We start from the raw sequence: 21,155 nt of genomic DNA, 5'->3' as shown, positions 1-21,155 counted from the left end.
TTGCACCGTCTGCCATGCCATTGTAAACTGGCGATGAGATGACGGTTTTCAGTCATTCTGTACCATCTGCTGCTATCATGGGTGCTCCTGGCTGGCCTCGCTGAGGTCGGCCAGGGGCGCATAGGCAAAAATGGGAATGACTCCCCGGATCATTCCCTTCCTATGTTTTGTCTAAAAATAGAGTCACTCCTGCCTAGAATATGGGGCAAGTGTACTAGAAAACCAGAGAGCACAGCTGCTCGATGTCAGAGCCCCAGAGATCCTGCAGAAATGATGAGCTGCATGCCATTCTAGGGGGTGCACCTGCAACAACCCCACCTGTTGCTTCCCTCCTCCCCCAACCCTCCTGGGCTACCGTGGCAGTGTCCTCCCATTTGTGTGATGAAGTAATAAAGAATGCAGGAATAAGGAACACTGACTTTTTAGTGAGATAAAATGAAGGGAAGGAAGCCTCCAGCTGCTATGATAGTCCAGGCAGGACATTAAATGGTGTGGGGGAGAGGAGCCCAGCCCCCGCTGCTATGATAGTCCAGGCAGTACAGAATCTTTTCTTTAGACATGAAAGGGCAGGGGGGCTGATGGAGCTCAGCCCCCAGTTGCTATGATGAGGACGATTACGAGCCGTTCTGTACTATCTGCTGGGAATGACCAGGAGTCATTCCTATTTTTACCCAGGCGCCCCCTGCCGACCTCACCGAGGCCAGCCAGGAGCACTCACAGGATGATAACGAGGACAGATACCAGTCCTTTTGTACCGTACTGTCTGCCACCGGGGAGGGGAGGGGAGAGGATGCTGCGGTTTAGCGCTGCAGCACCCTGTCTACCAGCAGCATGCAGTGGACATAGGGTGACATTGAAAAACGGCAAGAAATGATATTTTTCCCTTTTCTTTTGGGGAGGGAAGGGTGTAAATTGACGACATACACCCTGAAACACCCGGGAAAATGTTTTTGACCCTTCAGGCATTTGGAGCCCAGCCAAGAATGCAAATGCTTTCCGGAGACTGCGGGGACTGTGGGATAGCTGGAGTCCTCAGTACCCACTCCCTCCCTCCCTCCATGAGCGTCCATTTGATTCTTTGGCTTTCCATTACGCTTCTCACGCAGCACTGTGCTGAGTCCCTGCTGTGGCCTCTGTCTATCATAGCCTGGAGATTTTTTCAAATGCTTTGTCATTTCATCTTCCGTAACGGAGCTCTGATAGAACAGATTTGTCTCCCCATACAGCGATCAGATCCAGTATCTCCCGTATGGTCCATGCTGGAGCTCTTTTTGGATTTGGGACTGCATCGCCACCTGTGCTGATCAGAGCTCCATGCTGGCCAAACAGGAAATGAAATTCAAAAGTTCACGGGGCTTTTCCTGTCTACCTGGCCAGTGCATCCGAGTTCAGACTGCTGTCCAGAGCGGTCACAATGGTGCACTGTGGGATAGCGCCCGGAGGCCAATACTATTGATTTGCAGCCACACTAACCCTAATCTGACATGGCAATACCGATTTCAGCGCTACTCCTCTCGTCGGGGAGGAGTACAGAAATCGGTTTAAAGAGCCCTTTATATCGATATAAAGGGCCTCATTGTGTGGACGAGTGCAGGGTTAAAACGGTTTAACGCTGCTAAATTCGGTTTAAACGTGTAGTGTAGACCAGGCCTCAGAAACCATGAAGTTCTATAAGTTTCCAAAATGCCCACCTGCAAATGCTCCTCAGCTTCTAGAGCAGAGTAACAACGATCTGGCAGGATCACATGGGTTTGCTGTAAATACATTAGTATCTATCACTTTGTTCTCACCCATCACCCCAGATTCCTATGATTACATGTGTGGTAGATTAAAGGTAATCAGATGTGGTTCTTTGCAAACAGCTTTCTAAATCCCCTCAATTGAAGCATAAGGGATTCATGGCAGTGCAGCTATATTCATCCTGGAGCACTCACACAGTAATAGATTTCACTTCTTTTATAGACAAGTTAAATTGTTCAGTCAATAGTCAGCAGCTATAACTGAACCCATATAGGAAGTGTATCATGGTGCTATTTTTAGACTTGACCCATGATTTGATGTGCTAGCATTTCTGATAGCATGCTATATCTTTGACAGATGAATGAGGAAGACTCTCTCTGGTGGGTCAGGGACAATGAAAGCCTACATAATTTTGCAATCTTGCATCTAAAGGTGACACTGTAGAAGCATGCAATAAGTTAAGAGCTATGTTGAGGTTCTCCAGTGCCAGTTGAGATTGTTTCTATAAGGTAGAGTCTACATACACACACACACACACACCCCTTGATTCCAACAATGAACATGGGGATGAGTCATTGATCTAGTATCTGCTGGCTCACTGCCAGGGAAAGAGTAACAGCTTGTTAATAGAGGTGATATGGGTTCTCATAGCTACACATCTTTCCAAGCCTCCACTGTCTCTTGGGTAGATTTTTAGGGGAAGAATCAGCTTGTTTAAGAAGGTAATGAACACACTGCTGAAGTCCTGTTCCTCTTGAACCTCTACAGGTGTTTTAGACACCATCACCAAGTGATCTAGGGCCTTTGAAGCTTGATCAAGAGGCCAAGTTCATCGGTACTGAAGTGCCTGGTGGAGCATTATTTTACTTTTCCCCCACACTCAGAGGATGGAAGAAACTTGAGGCTTTTGGTTTAGATTTCCCCCTCCCCTCCCCTTAATGAGAGAGAAGGGATGAACAAACAATAGACTGGCATGGAAGGGTTGCCTCTAGTTTCCTTCATAAACTTAGCTTCTCACTGTAGTGGGTAGGCCCAGTAAAATGCCATCAACAGCTCACTGCTACTCAAGACGATGCCTCTTACCATCAGACTACATAAGCCTTGTTTAGCTTCCTCTTTGCCATGCCTGAGGCCACCAGGAGAGCTGAAGCACAGGAAATTGTTTAGTATGCACCACCTGTCCTGAGAGGGAAGCATAAGCCATTTGTCTTCTTCCCCCAATCCCCTTTAACCTTCCCTTCCTGCCCACATGAGGCCATTGCATAGGGACTAGAGACAGACCAGTATTACTACCTCTAGGTAGAATGAGTAAGCTTACAAGAAGCCTAACTGGCTGAGGGAGATTAGTCTATAAATGAGGTCAGCTATAGGAGTTCTACCATAGTGGGCCCAGGCAGGTGCCTACCTCAACTGTTAAGTAAATAAACCCTGTTGAGGCCAGTAGGATAAGTGAGTGTCCTCCATGGGATATATACTTATTAGAAAGCAACATAATCTGACTCGTTCCAGTGCTGTTGGTTCTCCTCAACTACGCTCAGATCCATTTCACCTCCACTGTAATGTAAGAGATTTGTCAAGATCTTACCACTCCTAAATTATGGTTCTCTTCCAAGTGACATAGCCTCTTCACCCTAGGGACATGAGATGTTTGTACTCGTTACCTGCTACACCCAAGAGCAGACCAGAGACATGAAGTTGCTTTTTGCGCTATATATTCAAGCTATACACTTTACACTGTTCCACACAACATGATATTGGGAATATTTGCCTGGTTTTATACCCATTTATTGTTACTGGACAGACTCCAATAAGTAAAGCTTAGCACACAAGCAGCAGCATTAAATGACAGCTAAGTCTTTAATGTAAGTTTTTATTTGTCCAAGAAACTCAAAGGCATAGTTAAGGTCCAGCATCCAACTTTTTTATTTTAAACATGACAAAAAGAAATCTATTTGAGATCACGGTGCATGGGAGTGAGCAAGTTAAGAGTGACCCACCATTCTGAGATAGGCCCTACCTAAGCACTGGGGGCTCATAAGTTTGAAAATCATGCCAAACTGTGACAACTCCCCCATCCCATCTCAAATTAAAAAAATAAAAATAAAGTCAGTTTCTCCCAAGTACCCTGGGCAGGTTTCTGGAACTGGCTTTTAAACAGTTTGCTATTAAAACAAAAAAGCCACTTGTTAAGGACAAGTACAGAACAAGTTCCTCCCAAACCTAAAGCAAGAATATCACATCACTTTAGTCAGTTAAGGAAAAAGAAAACTGAACTACTCTAAATGCCTCAAGTGAGTGGCTGTTTCACCTTTCATTTACAATGGAAGAACAAAAAAAGAATGAAGTTCTGACCTTTAATTTTTCCAGTGTCCATGAACACAGCCCAGTTTCTTTCAAAAGCCCTTTAATCCAATCAAAACCAGCTACAGACCAACACATTTTAACTACTGTGAAGAGCAATAGGTAAGCAAGACTTCAGCACTTGGAAACACAGTCTTCCCATCAGATATTACCAAGGCTGAGAATGTTCCTCAGAATGCCCAAACTTGGCCTGACTGAGCCAGCTGAGACAGGAACTGGTTTCCTGCCACACAAAAATACTACACCCTGATCCAGTGCAGTGTGGCATGTCCCTCAGTAAAGGAGAGGGAATATTCCAAGTTGGTGGATGGGCTGAAGGCTTAAATTAAAAGGAAACTCAAAGATAAGACTGTTTCTCTTCTAAGTCCCTTTTCAAACCACTCAATGAACAGGAAGTCAAGAGTTACCACATCATTAGTCAGCAATAGAAACCCCTGAAATATAGGTAGTATGTAAATCCAAGTGCTTGTCTCCAACAGCAGGTCACTCTGATATGAAAATTGGAGTTATTTTCATTATAAAGTCTCTGTTCTAAGGGGTAAAAATTTAGGCCAACATTAAAGCAGCTGGTATTTGAACATAAGTATATAAAAAAATCAGATGTGAATAGGGCATTTAGAGGTAGGGTCACCACCTGCTTCCTTAAAAAGTATTCTTTAGCCACCAGTCTAACTGATAACTGGATAAGCAGAGGACAAATATGGTAATATTTGCTCTTCCCTTAATTTGCAATAAAGGTAAAATGCTGCTGTCCTCACACCTGTTCGGAGTAGCTATGAATCACACAGAGGTGGTCATTCAGAGTATCAGTTTTTAAAGCAAAACAACCAGATTTATTCCCGGTAGAAACTGGCCTTTACTTTGGTACCAACTTGCAATTTCACCAATACTTGTCTACACAGAGTTGGTTCGCGGAAAGCTGGAGTGTTAATTTACCCTGAAGAAACCTGCTGTGGTCTAAATGTTTGGGTGCATTTGCCTAATGTGCATTAGCCGTTGATTAGAACACTAGCTCGGCTGCCTCTAAAAAAAATTTGGGGGGAGAGAGAAGATAAACAGGAAGTCTTAAGACTTATCTACACTTCACTAAGCTTGACCGATCAGCATAGGTACCGAGGTGGAGTAGTTATGCTGACAGGAGAAGCCCTCCCATTGCTACAGCACTGTCAACACCAGATGTTAGGTCAGTATAACTATGTTGCTCAGGGGTGTGGATTTTCCACACCCCTGAGCAACGTAGCAACACAGACATTAGTTGGCAGTACAGACCAAGCCTTAGTAGAGATTAGATTTCAAGAGGGCACATAGTACTGCCTATAGTTATGGCTACACTGCAAATCAGGGTGACTGCAGCAAGTGTACATCCACACATGCTGCAGTCACACCTCTGACTGCTGTGTAGACACACCCTTAGTCTCAAATCAGGCTAGCCCAGCAAAACTGGTCAACAGTCTAAACAACACTTGAGCCACAGGAGAATCTAAGTTACACTGCTGGTGTTTTTGAAGACTTCTGTGAAGCTACTCCTGCAAGAGTGAGAAGAGATAGTGCTAATACAATATTTGAGTTCTATTCAAATGAAGTTTTGCTTCCAGTATCCACTCAGGAGGTATTAACTATTGCAGTTCAGCCTCTTACCCCATATTCAACCTCTTCTTGAACCAGAAGCATGCAATGGAAGCACAAAGCCTAGTTGCAAAGGCATCATTAATATCACTAAGGGAGACTGAATTAAGTGAGCAGCCTAAATTTAGGTTAGGGCTGCTACTTAAACTCTTCCCAGTTCTCTGTCTCATGTTACCCAGTGCTAAAAAAGGATTTACAACATTAAATAAGCCAGTGAATAGGTTGCCAAGAATATTTTGAAATAGAGAAAAGCTAGACTAGTGGTAGCACCTTATGCAAGGCTGTTTATTACTCCAGCTCTATCACATCATTAGGCCAGGATTGCTGTGGAGGCAGACAGAGGAAATAAGATACATTCTAGCAACACTCTTTTGCCAGTGCCAGTTGTGAGTCTGGTACAGAGCTAGATATGGCTTTAAGACCTTAACTTTAGGAAAGCAGACTGGGAGGGGGAAAAAAGTATTTCAACACACAAAAAATTAAAGCCAAGAAACTGGCCATTAGGAAGATACTGAGCCAGGGTAGCCATCTAGCATGTGGCTTCTTTGCAACTCAGGAATCTGGTTACTACACCAGCACTTTGAACAAGAAAAAAAAAATGTTTTATGAAACTAGAGCTTAGCTACCCCTGGCTCAACAGGAATCCATAGAAGCCTTTTCTTCTGGCATTTTTCCTCTGGTAGAAAGATGGTTACCCTTGCTGGGTAACTTCCTGGCCTTGATTTCCCCCCGACCCCTTTTCTGCTTTAGGGTAGATGCAGCAATACCACCAAGGCAGATCTGCAGTAGTTGGATTTATTACAGTTAGTAAGACTTTAGGGCTAGATTTTTTTTGAGAGAGATCTCAGCAATCAGCAGCTCACAGAAGAGGGGAGTTGTACACACAAGAATCTGGCTACTTCCTTCAGGCACCAAAATAGGAGCAAAGGTGTGTGGGTTTTTTATTTTGTTTTGTTAAAGATCTATCCATTAGATCCTACAAGATAAACAGTTTTAACTCATATACACATCTATTTGAGAAACATGACCCTTTCAGGCAAAAGGCTAGTACTAAAGTTAATATAAAGGATACGTTCAGGTACTGATAGACTAAAAATCCATTAAAAAAGGGACAATATTTGAGGTATAGTGTTACTCTTGTGATCCTCTTAAGAGAGTTCTCCTCCTGCCTTACTAGTGGTCCTTGTTAGTGGCATTGGAGAACCCAATACTACCTGTGTTTGACTTGCTCCTGTGCACCAATTTTGGTAAGCTTACTTGCCTGGGTATGAAGTATTTGGTAGTCAGTCAGTAGATTTGGTAACCACATGAACTTTAGAAAAAGGAGTCGTCAGTTTTCAAACTGGTTCAATTTTTCTTCCTGAACATGGCAAGGAAACCCCACACATAAAAGCACAAGTCAAGATTTTTTTTTTTTTAGGAGTAGGTGTCTTGATTTATACTTGACAGCATAAGTTGTGCTGAGCACCTAGAAGCTCCCCAGTTCAGTCAATGAAGTTGCTAGATGCTCATCATTTTTGAAAGTCAGCTGCTTATAAGGCTGTTTGATATTTTTAAAATAATGCTTCAGGTTAGTCTCAGGTTTATTCTTGTCTACTTTAGACTCCTATCTAGCAAAGGTCTCCTTATGCTAACTTAACTAAAACTAAGAGTCTCATTTTAAATATGTCCTGCTGAAGTGGTCCTTATGAGTCTGCCATCCAAGAGTCAGACATACTGATAGCTTTTTATTGGAGGAGGGAATTTCATCCTTCTAAGAAAGGGGCATTAGAGGAATTTTATTCTAGCAAGAAACAGCCTTCTATGGTTGTGACAGAGGAGCGTTGCCCAACCACAGCTTTTGCCCTTCACCTTTAGTACTGAAGATTTGGGTCCTCATCTTGCTTTCTACTTTATTCTGTAGAAGTCTGAATCCTGTGCTTAATACTTGACAGTTAAGTTACTTCAATATCTGGAATTGCAATACCACCACAGGCTCAAACAGGAGAAGACAGATGTAACTTCAATTTACCAAAGATAGTAAGAAAAGTTACGCAAAGCCATGCTTAAGTATTGGCAAAGTCTATTTGAAGGTTACCATGTGTGTGTTATTTTACCCTCTTTCCACTTCTGGGAAAGAAAACCTAAAACCTCCAGGTCCTCAGCTGGACTACTTAATCCATGTTTCTCTACTGGATATGTAATCTTATGGGTTAATGTGCCAATAAGCTTCCCGACCCCGCTATGGACAACTCTGGAAGATTTAGGATTTTTAGCCTTTGGTTAGGTCTACACTACAATTAGACACCCACTGTGTCAGCTGGCTCAGGCTGCAGGGCTGTAAAATTGCAGTACAGATGTTTGGGCTCAGGCTGGAGTCTGAGCTCTGGGACCCTGTGAGGTGGGAGGACGGTACCGGAGCTCAGGCTCCAGCCTGAGCCCAAACATCTACACTGCAATTTTACAGCCCAACAGCTTCAGCCCCTCCATGGGTGTTTAACTGCAGTGTAGACATACCCTTCCTAATCATCCTAACCAACCCAGAAGGTTCAAGACAAGCAAGCTAAGCATCCACCATTTAACTAGATTCAAGACACATACTCCTTTGAAGAGCAATCCTCCCCTTCATAGAAAAAAGGTCTCCACTTCAGAGATTACTCATAAAACAGCATGGCCTAATTTCTGCCTTATTCAGTCCTTGTGGGGAGTTGTGTTTGTGCTACACCATTTAGCAATCATATGACATTAACATCTCTTCTCAAGTGGTAGTGAAGACACTTTGAGGAGAATTTCAATACGTCTCCAAACAGCTTATCTGATGCTATGAACTTGTGAAAGGGCTATTGTTGAACTCCGAAAGGAGCATCTTCAGTTTGAGACAGGAAGTTATTAGATTACTTTCTGTAAGGGGAAGGGTGAGGTCCTGTCCAAAGGTGTACAGGAATATATGCATTTATAGGAGGCACTTGGTAAATCCTGTAATATATCTGAGAAAAGGTTGGGTGTTTGGAGTGTGCCAGATGGGCACATCTCATCCTACAATTTATGAGAAACAAGCATGCCTTCTTAGTACTGTATGTGATGGAGAAGAGGCGGAGAAAGGGGATGTTAAGCTGAACTTTAATACAGGAGGTGTACTATTCCTATTGGAACACTGAAAGACAATCCTGGGAAGGGGTGCCCAGTCAAAAAGGCTTCTAGTTCCTTTAGAAGGGCAGGCTTCAGACTTTTCTTTTTAACCCAAACATTGTTTCAATACTTGTAATTGTTTTTTACGCTTTAATTGTGTTAAGGACTTCAGTCTTTAGTACATACGAGTTCACATTCTGGGGAATTTGTCATCTGACTGAGAAAGTCTCTTCTGAAAACTGGCACCCAAAAGAGGATTTCAACCAGCCCCACTGTCAAACTTCAATAAATCAATTTTCAACTCTTCTAGAAAAAGCAATACACAGCTACTGCAGGAACCAATAAATTCTGGAGCCCCTCCATGAAAGAGGGTAGTGTCCCTACAGTGACCCATTCTGTAAAGCCAGAAAGTACAAGATGCTCATGCACAGCATGAGCTGTTAGGGGGAACAGCTTATGCAAGAGCAGTCCCATGGAAAAACTGACCAGGACTTGAGATTGAGGGAGTGTAAAGTGAGCAGGGGAGGCAATAAGGAACACACAGAATGATCTTGTTGCTGCTCTAGGACAGAATGTCTTTGGTCCTGTACAAGTTATTCTTGCACAGTTTCTTCAGTTAATAAGCAGCTGTATTACAGTACCTAAATCAAATGTGCAACAGCCATATCTTCAGAAATGTACAACTAACTATGGTAATTACAAACATGAGGCCATAGGATCCCTTCCCCTAACAAAATAATGGCAATAAGGCTTCTTGTGGCTTTTGTACAGAGGGTCCCAAAAGGTTTTTTTTTTTTTTAAACCAGGTGCCTAGTGGTGTGATCACACCACACACCAGGAAAACAGCAGAGCCAGAGGTAAGCCACAGATTCCCTTTAGAAAACCTCTGGCTGATTAATGGTTCCCACCACACACAAGATCCCATTTAAGAAATACTCGAGTTAGAGATTAGTTACAAGGCAGCCAAGTAGGATAAGACTGGCTATAGGGGATGGGAGAGTTTGCAATATAGTAGTTGCTGAAGTTCCCATCACTGACATAGGGTGCTGGCTGATAGTAACAGGTAACATTAGTGGCATTAGGTATGATGTTTTGTTCTGCCAACACTCTAAGTGCTAGCAGCGAGATCAGGTTGAGAGTCTGTCTCCGCTCATGTCCCATGAGGCACACTGTGCTCTCATTTACCACCCTGCGCAGGATCATGAGATAGTCATATTTGCTTCTCTCCTCTTTGGAGAAGTGGTTCTGGAGGTAAGTCTCTAGTTTGCGCTGCTGATCCAGGATGTCAGGGAAGTCTATGAAGAACCGGGAGCACATGTAGCGCTCTAGAGTTTTAATCTCCTCCTTGTCCATGGGCCGGAAATCCCGCACTAAGAGGTTGCTGTACTTCAGGAGCCCACCACCTCGGATCTCCTCAGGATTCTTGGTAGCTATCAGTCTGTTTCGGAGGTGATCGAAGGCTGCCTCAAAGTCTCCATACATACTCTCTCCAATTACAGTTGGATGGAAGTGCTCTGACATGGGATTTTCTGAGCAGTCATAGTAAAAAAGCAAGGCATCTAGTATGATTTGGAAAGAGTCCACACTGAACTCAAACTGTCGTCGTATGCGATCTACAAACTTCAGCTCTACATTCCTGCCATGTTTGTTGGAGAGGGATATTAAGCTCCATCGGTCCGTCTCTGTGCACACTTTCACTAGCTTCTGGATGTAGGCTTCCTTCAAAGTCATTGCACTGATTTTTAGTTTGCTCACCCCCTCTGGCAAGAAGTTTAAGAGGGACCGCAACACCACATCTCGGACGAGCTGAAACTCAGCCTCAGTTGGCAGGGACACTTGAAAAATTAGGTCCAGATCTTTGCAACCCAGTCCATTATCCTTGACCAAGACATGACCAGCTGCAGAGCCATTCAGCCGGACATCATGTACTTGGATGCCTGCCTCATCCAGTCTGTTGCGAACGGTCTGAACAATGTCCTTCAGGGTTATTTTCAGTGTTGGAAAGTTGCCCCGTCCATGGATTGGAACCACCTCTGTCAGAACCTCATGCAGACGGCTGACCTGCTCCCAGCTTAGCACACTGCATGACATGCAATCAGTATTATTTCCTTTGCCTGCCATTTTAGATTTTGATCTTCTCCAAAGAAACTGGAGGGGAAATAAAAACATTTTAAGTCAGATTTCACTGTATCTTCATTATACACAGTGCTTGAAAAGCCATTCACCTACACCCCAAGTGATCTTTCTGAACAGATATTTAGTCTGTCTTATGGTGGACACAAGTAGTTTCATGCTCAGTTTCGCTGTGAAAGACATTCCCAGTTAGCAGCTGACCAGGAGCAGCTCTATGTTTGTTGCCGCCCCAAGCACGGCAGTCAGTCAGCGTTTCTGCTGGAGGTCCGTTGGTCATGGTTCTGCGGGTGATCTTCCAGTCTCATGCCTTCGGTGTACCTGCCGCCAAAGCCATGGGACCAGCAGACCTCCCACAGAAATGCCGCCGAAGGCTTCCTGACTGCTGCCCTCACAGCAACCGGCTGGGTGCCCCCCCCCCCCCCCCCGCAGCTTGCCGCCCCAGACATGCACTTGCTGCACTAGTGCCTGGAGCTGCCGCTGCAGCTGACCTACAGTACAGTCCTACATGCTGCTGCATCACATGGCAAGAACTTAGGTTTAGAATTAGATTAAGGGCCTGAATTTCATAGGTACTGTAAATCCACAATGACAACTCAATTCAGCACTTCTGAAAATCAGATTCAAGATATTTCTATTTACACCTCCAATTGCCATGATGCCAGAAGGCAAACTCATAGTCTGCACCTTATCACATCCCAGTTAAAGAAATCCAACCCCACTGAGCTCAAACTCAAATTCTTACCATTCTAAAAGTTAAGACATTTCAGGATTCTGAATGTAAGCTGAAACTACACTTCAGTCATAAAAGCTAAAGCCCCAACCTTATTCTATTATCACCATGGTCCTCAAGAGAGGAGTTACTAGTTACAATGCATAACCTAAAGCCAGATTTTTGAAAATACTAACATGCTTGCACAGACATTTTGCCTCACATGTGAAGGAGCTAGCATGAATTTAGTTAAACCATATTAAGGGTCATATAATGGCAGTATCTCACCTAGTTTGATGCAAAGGGGTTTCTAACCTCCGCAGCTTGATGTCAGGCAACAAGTCTGATAATGCCTAGTTTTAGTCCAGACCTTTTGAAGTCTGTGTTGAAGCTGACCAGATTCTTACATCTTACTTGCCTAAATAGCTTTATTTGAAAATGTAATCAGACACTTACGGATCTTTTCTAGGGGTATTCAACTCCAATTGATATTAAGTTGCATATAAAGGCACAGGGGAAAGAGATACCTTAGGTTTCCATTGTGGCCAGATGCTTTTGTCATTTAAGACTAATCAAGGCCTGATTTGTTGCTCCATCTTGGAATGCTCAAGCAGGCTGCACGTGCAGCTGCAAGAGGTGGTGCAGCAAGGGTATTCATTCAATAGTAAGCTCTCTTGTTTATAAGAGGTGTTAAATGCATTACTAATCTTGTACCTTCCTGTCAAATAACCATTGCAACCACACTGCAAGGAGGAGACTGTTTTTCAGGCAAGAGATGTGGCTATCAGAACTGCTGGGTTCTATACCCAGGGCCGCCCAGAGAATTCCGGGGGCCCGGGGCGGGCGGCGGGGGCTCCCCCAGCTCGGCTAGACGGCGCCGAGACCTGGGGCGGGGGGGCGGGGCTGAGCTCCGGCTGAGCTCCGCCTCCATGCCGCACGGCGGGGTCGACCGGAGCCCGGGCGTGCGTGCCGTGTGCCGTGGGTCGTCGCGCTGCCGCGCTGTCATACAGCCTCCTGTCATACAGCCTCAGTAGGACCTTGGCCAACTCATTTCACCTATGTCCCAGCTCTGCACCTGTAGAATGGGGATAACCCCCAACACACATGGGACACTGTGAGGCTAAGTGCATTTGTGAAGTGCTCTGGGGTCTTTGGGTGGAACTCACTACAATGACCTGATCACATCCTCCCATGTATGCACAGAACTCATTTAATTCAGTGGGTATGATGGGTCCCCAAAAATGCTAAGACCACTGTCTAGATGGGTCACTGGCAAGCTCATCTTTGGATCTCATTTACTAATCAGCCCTAGAATATTTAGTGAGCTCCTCAGACCCAGATGACTCAGGAGCAGAAGTTCAGAGCAAGGCACAAACAGACCAAGATATCAAGCCTTCTGGCAACACTGTGGATGAATTGGATCTCCTTGGCTACCTCAAAAGATGGGTCATGATGTTCTTCCTCATTTTGCTAGACCTACATAATTACATCAGTCATCAATATTCTATGCCTTTTTTAAAATATATATTTATGCCACAAGTATTAGATGCTCCATCTGGGACAGATTTCCTCCTCCTATGTCAACACTAGTAACATTAAGTAATGTCACTTTTGGACCCAACCGAAGTGAAAGTAGTATGTAGAATTCTAGCAAAATAAAAAAACTTTGGGAACTCTTTGGTACTGCTATTCCTACTTTCAGGACACTTCTAGCTGGAAAGTTAGTTTAGTGCTGCTACTACTGTCAGTTTCCTCAGAGGGATTTCTACAGTTCTGTGTGAAATTTAAACCCTAGGATTGTTAAAATCAGAAGCCTCTCACATCTAGGTCACTGGTTCTAATCATGTACAGATTAGATGAGATGTTAACTGGTAGTGGTTTAGTGACAACTGACCCAGCTGTCTCAGACTAGTTTCCAATAGATTTGGGACATCAGAAATGAGTAAGCCATAGTTTACATTTCAGTAACTTCCATCCTAAAATTCTTTATATAAAGCAATGTGATATTAGAAGTAGCCTACGCCCTATTGTGGTTCTAGGCCTAAAGTGAGAGAATCTTAAACTAGTTAAGTCTAGTTTTCTAGACTCCCTGGAGTGTTATAACAGGCTGAGATTTTTAATTTGCTCAATGAACCACTTGAATTACCTTGTAATAGTCACTCATAAAACATTATGAGCACTTAGTGTTACACCAAAGAGTATTTCTTAGACATCAATAAGTGTTATTTGATATAAAACATTTTAGATGTTAACTGCAGGTATACTCAGAATGGATTTGCTATGCTATGGCATTACATACGTGTGGTGAATAGCAATATTTATTACAGTGGTTAAACTTTTTTTTACTGGTGACCACTTTCACATAGCAAACCTCTGAGTGCAACCCTCACCCCTTATAAATTAAAAACACTTAAATATATTTAACCCCATTATAAATGCTGGAGGCAAAGCAGGGTTTGGAATGGAGGTGGATAGCTCACAACCCCCAATGGGTCCCAACCCCTGATATATTAGAAGTGCAGAAACAAGCTTGTTGTATCTTATATGATCTTTAAAAATACAAGGAAAGCACATTTGGTGGTCTACACTTGGTTTCAGTGACTAGACAATGACATAGGTAGAAGTGTTGACTCATAATAGTTGCAGCTATAAACTTGTGCATTTTAAATGCACAAGTTATATTCCTGCACACTATGTTCAACATTGTCACTTGCACTATATAATGCAGCTACTGTTACATACTTTAGAGATAACCTCTATACTGTACTACTACAAGCATGTTAGGCTACTATTGCAACCAAATTTGTACCTCTGTGTTTCTCTCATTATAGAGGCACACAAAGTAATACCAAAATATGCCCAGTGTATTTGTTGCATAAATGCCAAAGCCAGAAGTGACCACTGCCAATGTAAAATCCTCCTGAGCACCAGCCCTCAATATTTGTTCCCCATGTAGGTACTTTTAGGTCACCCCTTTACCTTTGGTAAGGTACTGTCCCCATTAGTCCTCCATGCAGCGATCTTTAACGACTCACATGTAACAGACTTGTTTCCCCAGACTGTCTAATCCCCTTTGCCAGACGTGCTGCATCTTCACTGAAGCAAGGCTCCTTAGCAAGCAGGTTTTCAGATTAGCAATTGAGTTATCAGCGTGCAAAGATAACTACTGGAACTGGCTCAACAGCTAATAGGGTCTCGGATAAGTCAGCCAATGGTTTAAGTGCGCCCCCGAGCCCAGGGAGAACAGTTAAGCCCAGGGTGTATTTTGCTCATGGAGTTGCCTGCACCTGTAACCCGCCCGGTAGGCTCCCCCGGGGCCCGGCCATGACCGGCAGCCCCGTCCCCGTGGCACAGCCCGCAGCCAGGGCACCGCAGCAGGGCCTCGCGCCCGGCCTCACTGGCTCGCGCGCTGCCGGCCGCTTATTAAACGCAGGCACGCGGCGTCTCAGTCACTCACCTGCTCACTCGGCCACACGCGCCTCCACAACCGCCACTCAAGCCTGTCACTCCGGCTGGTTGCCCCCCACCGGTCCTATTTATACCCGCTGCGGTCACGCCCCCATCGGGCCACGCCCACTTTATTTGCATTCTGCACGCGGACTCCCGAGCCCCGCCTCCATAGGCAGTATCCGCTTTGTAATTGGCCGCCTCCTCGACGGATCGTGCGTGACGCAAAGCTAGCGCGAGAGACTCGGCGCCCTGGCAACCGCGGCTGATGGGTCACGGGAGCGCGCCCCAGCGAGAGCGGGAGGGTTCGCGTGGCGGGAACGCGCCGCCACGCTGACGGCCCCGAGCCGAGCCAGGCGCTCTGCTCCCCCGCCTGTAGCCCCCCGCCGCGCATCGGGACGCCGCGGGGAGATGGGGGCGCGCGCGGGGGCGGGATGGAGCAGGAGGGGGCGCGCGCGCGGGGGCGGGATGGAGCAGGAGGGGGCGCGCGCGCGGGGGCGGGATGGAGCAGGGGGGCGCGCGCGCGGGGGGGGGGGGGGGGGCAGGAAGGGGCTGCGGAGCGCTCGCAGAGGGAGGGGCGGGGGTGTCTTGGGATACTCCAGGGGGTGGAGCAGGAGGGGATGTGGGCATGTAAACGGGGTGGGGGCGCACGCCAGGTGGGACAGGGCATCTTGTCTGGGCTTGCTCCGTGTGTGACAGCCACCATCCCCGAGGGGACGGGCCAGCTGGCTGGCAGGGGCAGGTGGGGATGCCTTTCACCCCGGGCACCAGCCTACCCACACCCTCTAACACAGCTGCCCCATCTCATGCCACCGGGAGCACCTTGCGGGTACAGAGCACCCTGTGGAACCTCTCCTGAGTGCTGCCCTCACTAGTCCCCTGGACTGTGAGCCAGCAATGCCCAAGGACACAAGAGTACTGAATTTGCTTAGACACAGCTCATCGTTTCCACTCCAGTAACATGATGAGACCCAGAAGGGATGGTCTGGTGAACAGTGCACTGGGCTGGCACTTGGGAGATCTGGTTTCTGTTTCTGGCTCTGACACAAGTTCTCTGTGTGACCCTGGCTAATCTGCTGTGTGCTACAGCTTCCCATCCCAAAAATAGGGCTAGCACTTCCTTTCCTCCTGAGGTGTTCTGAGGGTAAATCTATTAATGATTGTGAAGATACTGTAGTGATGAGGGACATATAAGTATACAGATAGATGCTGTGGAGCTGGCTAAGAAAAGAGTATCAGCCACAACTGGACAGCATGGAAGTGCTGGCCATCATGCCTCAAGATATTCAAGATCTTGTTTATGGTAAACAAAGGCTGAGAAACAAATGCAGTGGTCATTACAGATGTTTCAGGAGGAGCTAGAGAGTCCATTTTGATTTCCCATGATTCAAGGTCTTTGGAGACTGCAGGAATTGAAGTTTCATATCCATGTCAGAAAGTAAAGCTGAGAGCCACCTGCATGGCCTGAAAAACTCTCCTTCCTCAGATTGAGAACAGATAATTCAGGTCTTGAATTAACTACACCATTAGGCATGTACTACATTACCATTGTGGAGCTGTTTTACCCTGTGCACATCAAATCACGTCCATAGTTGTCACCTTTCTGGCAGAAAAAACATCTTGGCAGAGAAACAAAAATACAGAGTCCAACACAAGTGGTCCCTCAAAGACTGTGAATATTTCATCTTCTAGAGAAGGGAAAGGCTCAGATAAATCTCTTTGTTACAAGAGAGATTATAAAGTTGTCTGGTTCTGAACAGAGATTAAATAGATTTGGGTTGCATTTTTCCTGTTCTGAGGTCAGGAGTTTCGATGTGCTTCCTTCCAGTTTTCTAATAGTCCCACAGCCTATATTGTGTTTGTTCTATGGAGATGAAACAAATTTTTCTGGAGACTAAAAAGCCTTCAACAAGAAATTTGTACATATTGAAGTGAGAGAAATTATCTTCTTCAGTTTCTCATAAGGGTTTAGCCAATAGTTCACCATTCCATTCCATCACCATCTGAAGAAGTGAGGTTTTTAGCCATGGAAGCTTATGCCCAAATAAATCTGTTAATCTTTAAGGTGTCATCGGACTCCTTGTTCTTTTTGTGGATACAGACTAACACGGCTACCCCCTGATACTTCATTCCATTAATTGTTGACTATTCACTGTATGTCAAACAATCTTCTTCAGCAATTGTTAAAAGTTCTTCTAGTAGCAACCTCAGATTTCCCCCCTTTTGTGTAAGCATTCTCAATCTTCACATATCCTCTGTAGCACAGGTTCTCAAACTGTGGTCTGTCCGCGAGCTCCATTCAGGTGGTCTGTTCCCTCTAAGGTGCGTGCCTGGGCCACTGCACAGGAGAGAATGAAGGGCCACCCACCTAATTAGGTGCCTGGACCCTGGAGAAGACACACATGTAAGGTGAGGTGGTGGCCTTGTGGGGAATAGGAGGTAGGTGGGAGGGGCCAGTGGAGTGAGAAAAGGGGATGGGGGGAATTTGGTTTGTGCAGGGCTGCAGCCAGGGAAAGAGGCGACTTTTCCCAGCTCCAGGGCAGTGGCTGCTGGGGAGAGATGGCTCTCTTTCCCAGCCTCAGCTCTGTGGCTGCTGGGGCGGGGGAGAGACCCCCCTCCATCCCAGCCCCAGCTTGGGGGCTGCTGCAGCAGGGGAGAGAGGGCAAATCCATCGCATTAGAAAGGTAAGGCTACTGATATTAAAATATGAGTTGTGTGCTTTTATTTGTAGAACAAAAAAGTTAATCATTATTAGGGTTTTTTTTATATAGCACTTCTATCCAACGCACTTTACAATAGTTAGCTAACAGTACAAACAACATTTCATCAGTTATTTTCACTGATGGAATATGAAGGGCTTCTTAGATCTCCAGACATACCTTAATACAGCATTACTCTATGGACTTGACCAGTATATCTGATCCCAAATTTTAGAGAGCAATCCTGCAATCATTATTCAACAACCATTACTCAGACTTACCTCTGTGGGGATGTCATTACTGTTTTGTTGGCTTCCCAAAGTTAAGAGATCAATAGAGGCAATATTCAAAGGATAAAGAAAGGATACTTGGTGATGTGGTTCTTTAAGATAATTGTCTGAGTGGATCTACACTCCCCACTCTCCTTCGCCAATTCAAAGTCTTTACTGTAGATTCCTGAGTTAGTGGAAGCAACTAAATTAAGGTTGGGGAATGATTTATTTTATATTCTTGGGCTCAAATACATGTAGTCAAGGTGTGGGGGAGGTGTGCCACTAGTGAATGAGGCTGACTAGAAAATATGAAGCTTGTACATTGTAGTGCACCTTATTTAATGGTGTCCATACAAACAGTGATCTCCAGTAACTAAATTTAATAGGTAAATAGCCTTTCTTTCCCACTTTAGAGGACAGACCCTCCTTTTTAGTTGAACTTATGTAAATTTAAGGCAAATTGATATTTGTTGCTAGTAACAAGACTTTATTCTGTTTTCCATATTTAGAGGATAAAAATGCTTTGACTATTTTATTTTGAAAGACATGCTCCTTCTTTGAATAGGTGGATGAACAGAAAGGCCAAGATTTTAAAAACAATCTAAATGTAAGAAGCCTGGTTTTCAAAAATGAAATAACCAGCAATTTGCACTGACTTCAGGAAGGAGCTGATTGGTGGTCAGCACTTTCAAAAATCAGGCCATTTAATTTAGGCACCCAAAACAAAGATTTAGGAGCCCATCTTTAGGCATTCATTTTTAAAAAATGGAAAAAGATCATAGGGAAAGTTAATTGTCTAATTGTGTATATATGTGTAGCTGAGAACATAGCAATAGCTCAGGATCACAACATAGAGATGCGATTGAATTTTACAGCCACCTCACACACTGACACACCTTCCATTGGTTAGTATCCTGGAAACTTCAGTCCATAAACCTGAAAGAGATTTGACTAAAAAATCAGAATGATGTGTGAAACACATCTCGGTTTCCTGAATTTTGGACAGAGGATGGTTAAATCCCCTTGGCTAGTGCATAGTAAATTTTAAGATCTGATAAATTAACTAAATCTGATCTGATTCTCATCACAAATAATTTGTTTGATTTCTCTTTCTGGAATAAGCTCCATGTACATGTCTTTTCTGTCCTGTCTTTTTAGCTGTTCATATTCATTCTGTGCTGTCAGCAACATTCAGCTTGATTTTCTCAACTGAAATAGAAACATTAAATAGAGGAAAAATGCTTCAGGAACATCAAAGAAAATGTGGAATAATGGGCTGCTATGGTAGGAGAGAAGTGTTTGCCGTGGCATATGCACTAATGCCAAATCACCATCAGCGTGAATCAATACATCGAGATATGGAGCCAAATAAGGCTCTGAAATAAGCATGGATATGTTACTAAGGAGTAATTGGGAGTGGGCTTCACCATTGCTGATTTACGAGCATGTTTAAAAATTAGATGCTTCCCAGAGGCACAGCATTTACTTGCTCACTTGGATTATCAAATTGTGAATTGTACTCCACGATGTGACCTGTACTCACTGTGGGTTACATCTCTATGTTAAAGTTAAGAGTCACTACAGATTTCATTTAGAACTCAGGATGCATAGGCATATTATGCATCCAATGTTTAACCTGATGAAAACATTCTGGAATCTATACTGAGCCTCAGAGCAGGAACAATTTCTATTTTTCATACCTAGGAGATCCTGTAATGTTCATGCAAAATGCAGTCAGTTTAAAGTCATACAGGGAACACCCATCAAAATCCCCACATCTATTAATAGTGCTTTCAACAGTTTTACACCACACATTTAGATTTTTATGAGATTATGTTTGGTATGTTGGGGGAGTGTGAACATTCACTAAATTTGGTAGCATTGGGGGACAGAAACTAGTGCTTCTATGCAATGGAAAACTTTTCTGAGAATTTCTCTACCACAACTGTGAGTTTCCATAAACTCTGGGGGAAGATGCCAGTCATTATTGCATGAATTCGTCCTTCAGAGATGGGGAAAAGACCAAGATATTTAGCAAATGTGGTGGGGGAAGCCAAAAACCAGTCATTTAATCAGCTTTTTCCACAAACTGTGTAGGCTCAGTTTCCACACCGTATAGGGTCAGTTTCTTGTCCCTGCTTAGTGGGGAGGCTTTCTGGTATGACTGCACCTGTGAGCCTGTAAATAGTAGAAGATACTTCTATACCTGAACAAGGAAGAGAAGTGGAATTTAGAGACAAGTAATGGAAATTAATACAAGGCTGAAGAGCTTGGTGAGGACAGATAAAAGGAACTAAACATTTATAGTTTGACTAAACGATAATCACTATGTACAAGTATCTGAAAGATGTAAACATCAAGAGGAAGAGGAATTATAAAGTCTGCTCTGAGGGGACACACATGGGAGTAATGGGACGGACTTAAAAAAAATTTAGACTGGTTATGAAGAGAAATTTCCCATCAGTGAGGCTTATAGTAAGCTAGAGAATGGTCTCCCACGAGAAACAAGGCAAGTCCCCTCAGTTGTGTCAGTTAGTTTCAGTTCTGAGTCATACCTACAATTATACTACATCTTCAACCCTACTCCTGTCTCAAGCATTTTTGGATTCTATGGCAGGAAATAATGATTTTTGGCAGCAAAATTTCTGTTTTTTTGTGGATTAATAGCAATTTTCATTCAACCTGAAAAACACTTTCTACTTACAATATTTATTAAATATCAATAAAAGCAAAAAGATACAGTATAGAGTTTACTGAAACTACAAATATAACAATTGTATTCTTATTACAACAGGCTCACATTTTACAATGTAAGTTTACAAGATCCTTGTTTTACACCAAATGCTGGTAAAATGAGGGAGATAATTGGAGGAACAATGACCTCATCTCTACTGAAGGCATCTGTCATCATATCACTAAGGTGGAACGGTACACAGTCATGAGGAGCTACTGGACTCTCTATTACAAAGATTGCAATAGTGAAGAGGAATACCTTCTCCCATCTTTGACTGTGTCAGTTCCTCTCTGATGAGGATCTAGCCATTGTGATCCACATCTTAG

General features: G+C 44.1%; 1 protein-coding gene across 1 annotated transcript; it reads right to left on the bottom strand.

Annotated features, from left to right (window-relative positions):
* Positions 1-3,115: 3,115 nt before the first annotated feature.
* TENT5C (terminal nucleotidyltransferase 5C) lies at positions 3,116-15,271 on the bottom strand. Its single transcript, XM_039497141.1, has 2 exons — positions 15,135-15,271; positions 3,116-10,983 (listed from the first exon to the last, which is right to left on the bottom strand). Exon 2 carries the CDS (start codon positions 10,954-10,956, stop codon positions 9,784-9,786), a length of 1,173 nt encoding a protein of 390 aa, XP_039353075.1. The 5' UTR covers positions 10,957-10,983; positions 15,135-15,271; the 3' UTR covers positions 3,116-9,783.
* Between the last annotated feature and the right edge of the window lie 5,884 nt (positions 15,272-21,155).

Source organism: Mauremys reevesii, linkage group 1 (assembly GCF_016161935.1).
Source record: "Mauremys reevesii isolate NIE-2019 linkage group 1, ASM1616193v1, whole genome shotgun sequence".
Classification (NCBI taxonomy): Eukaryota; Metazoa; Chordata; order Testudines; family Geoemydidae; genus Mauremys; species Mauremys reevesii.
This window is presented reverse-complemented; position numbering and strand designations above follow the sequence as displayed.

What these genes read in the sequence shown, in the direction of transcription:
- TENT5C (XM_039497141.1), bottom strand. Translation starts at nt 10,956, where the DNA reads ATGGCAGGCAAAGGAAATAATACTGATTGCATGTCATGCAGTGTGCTA.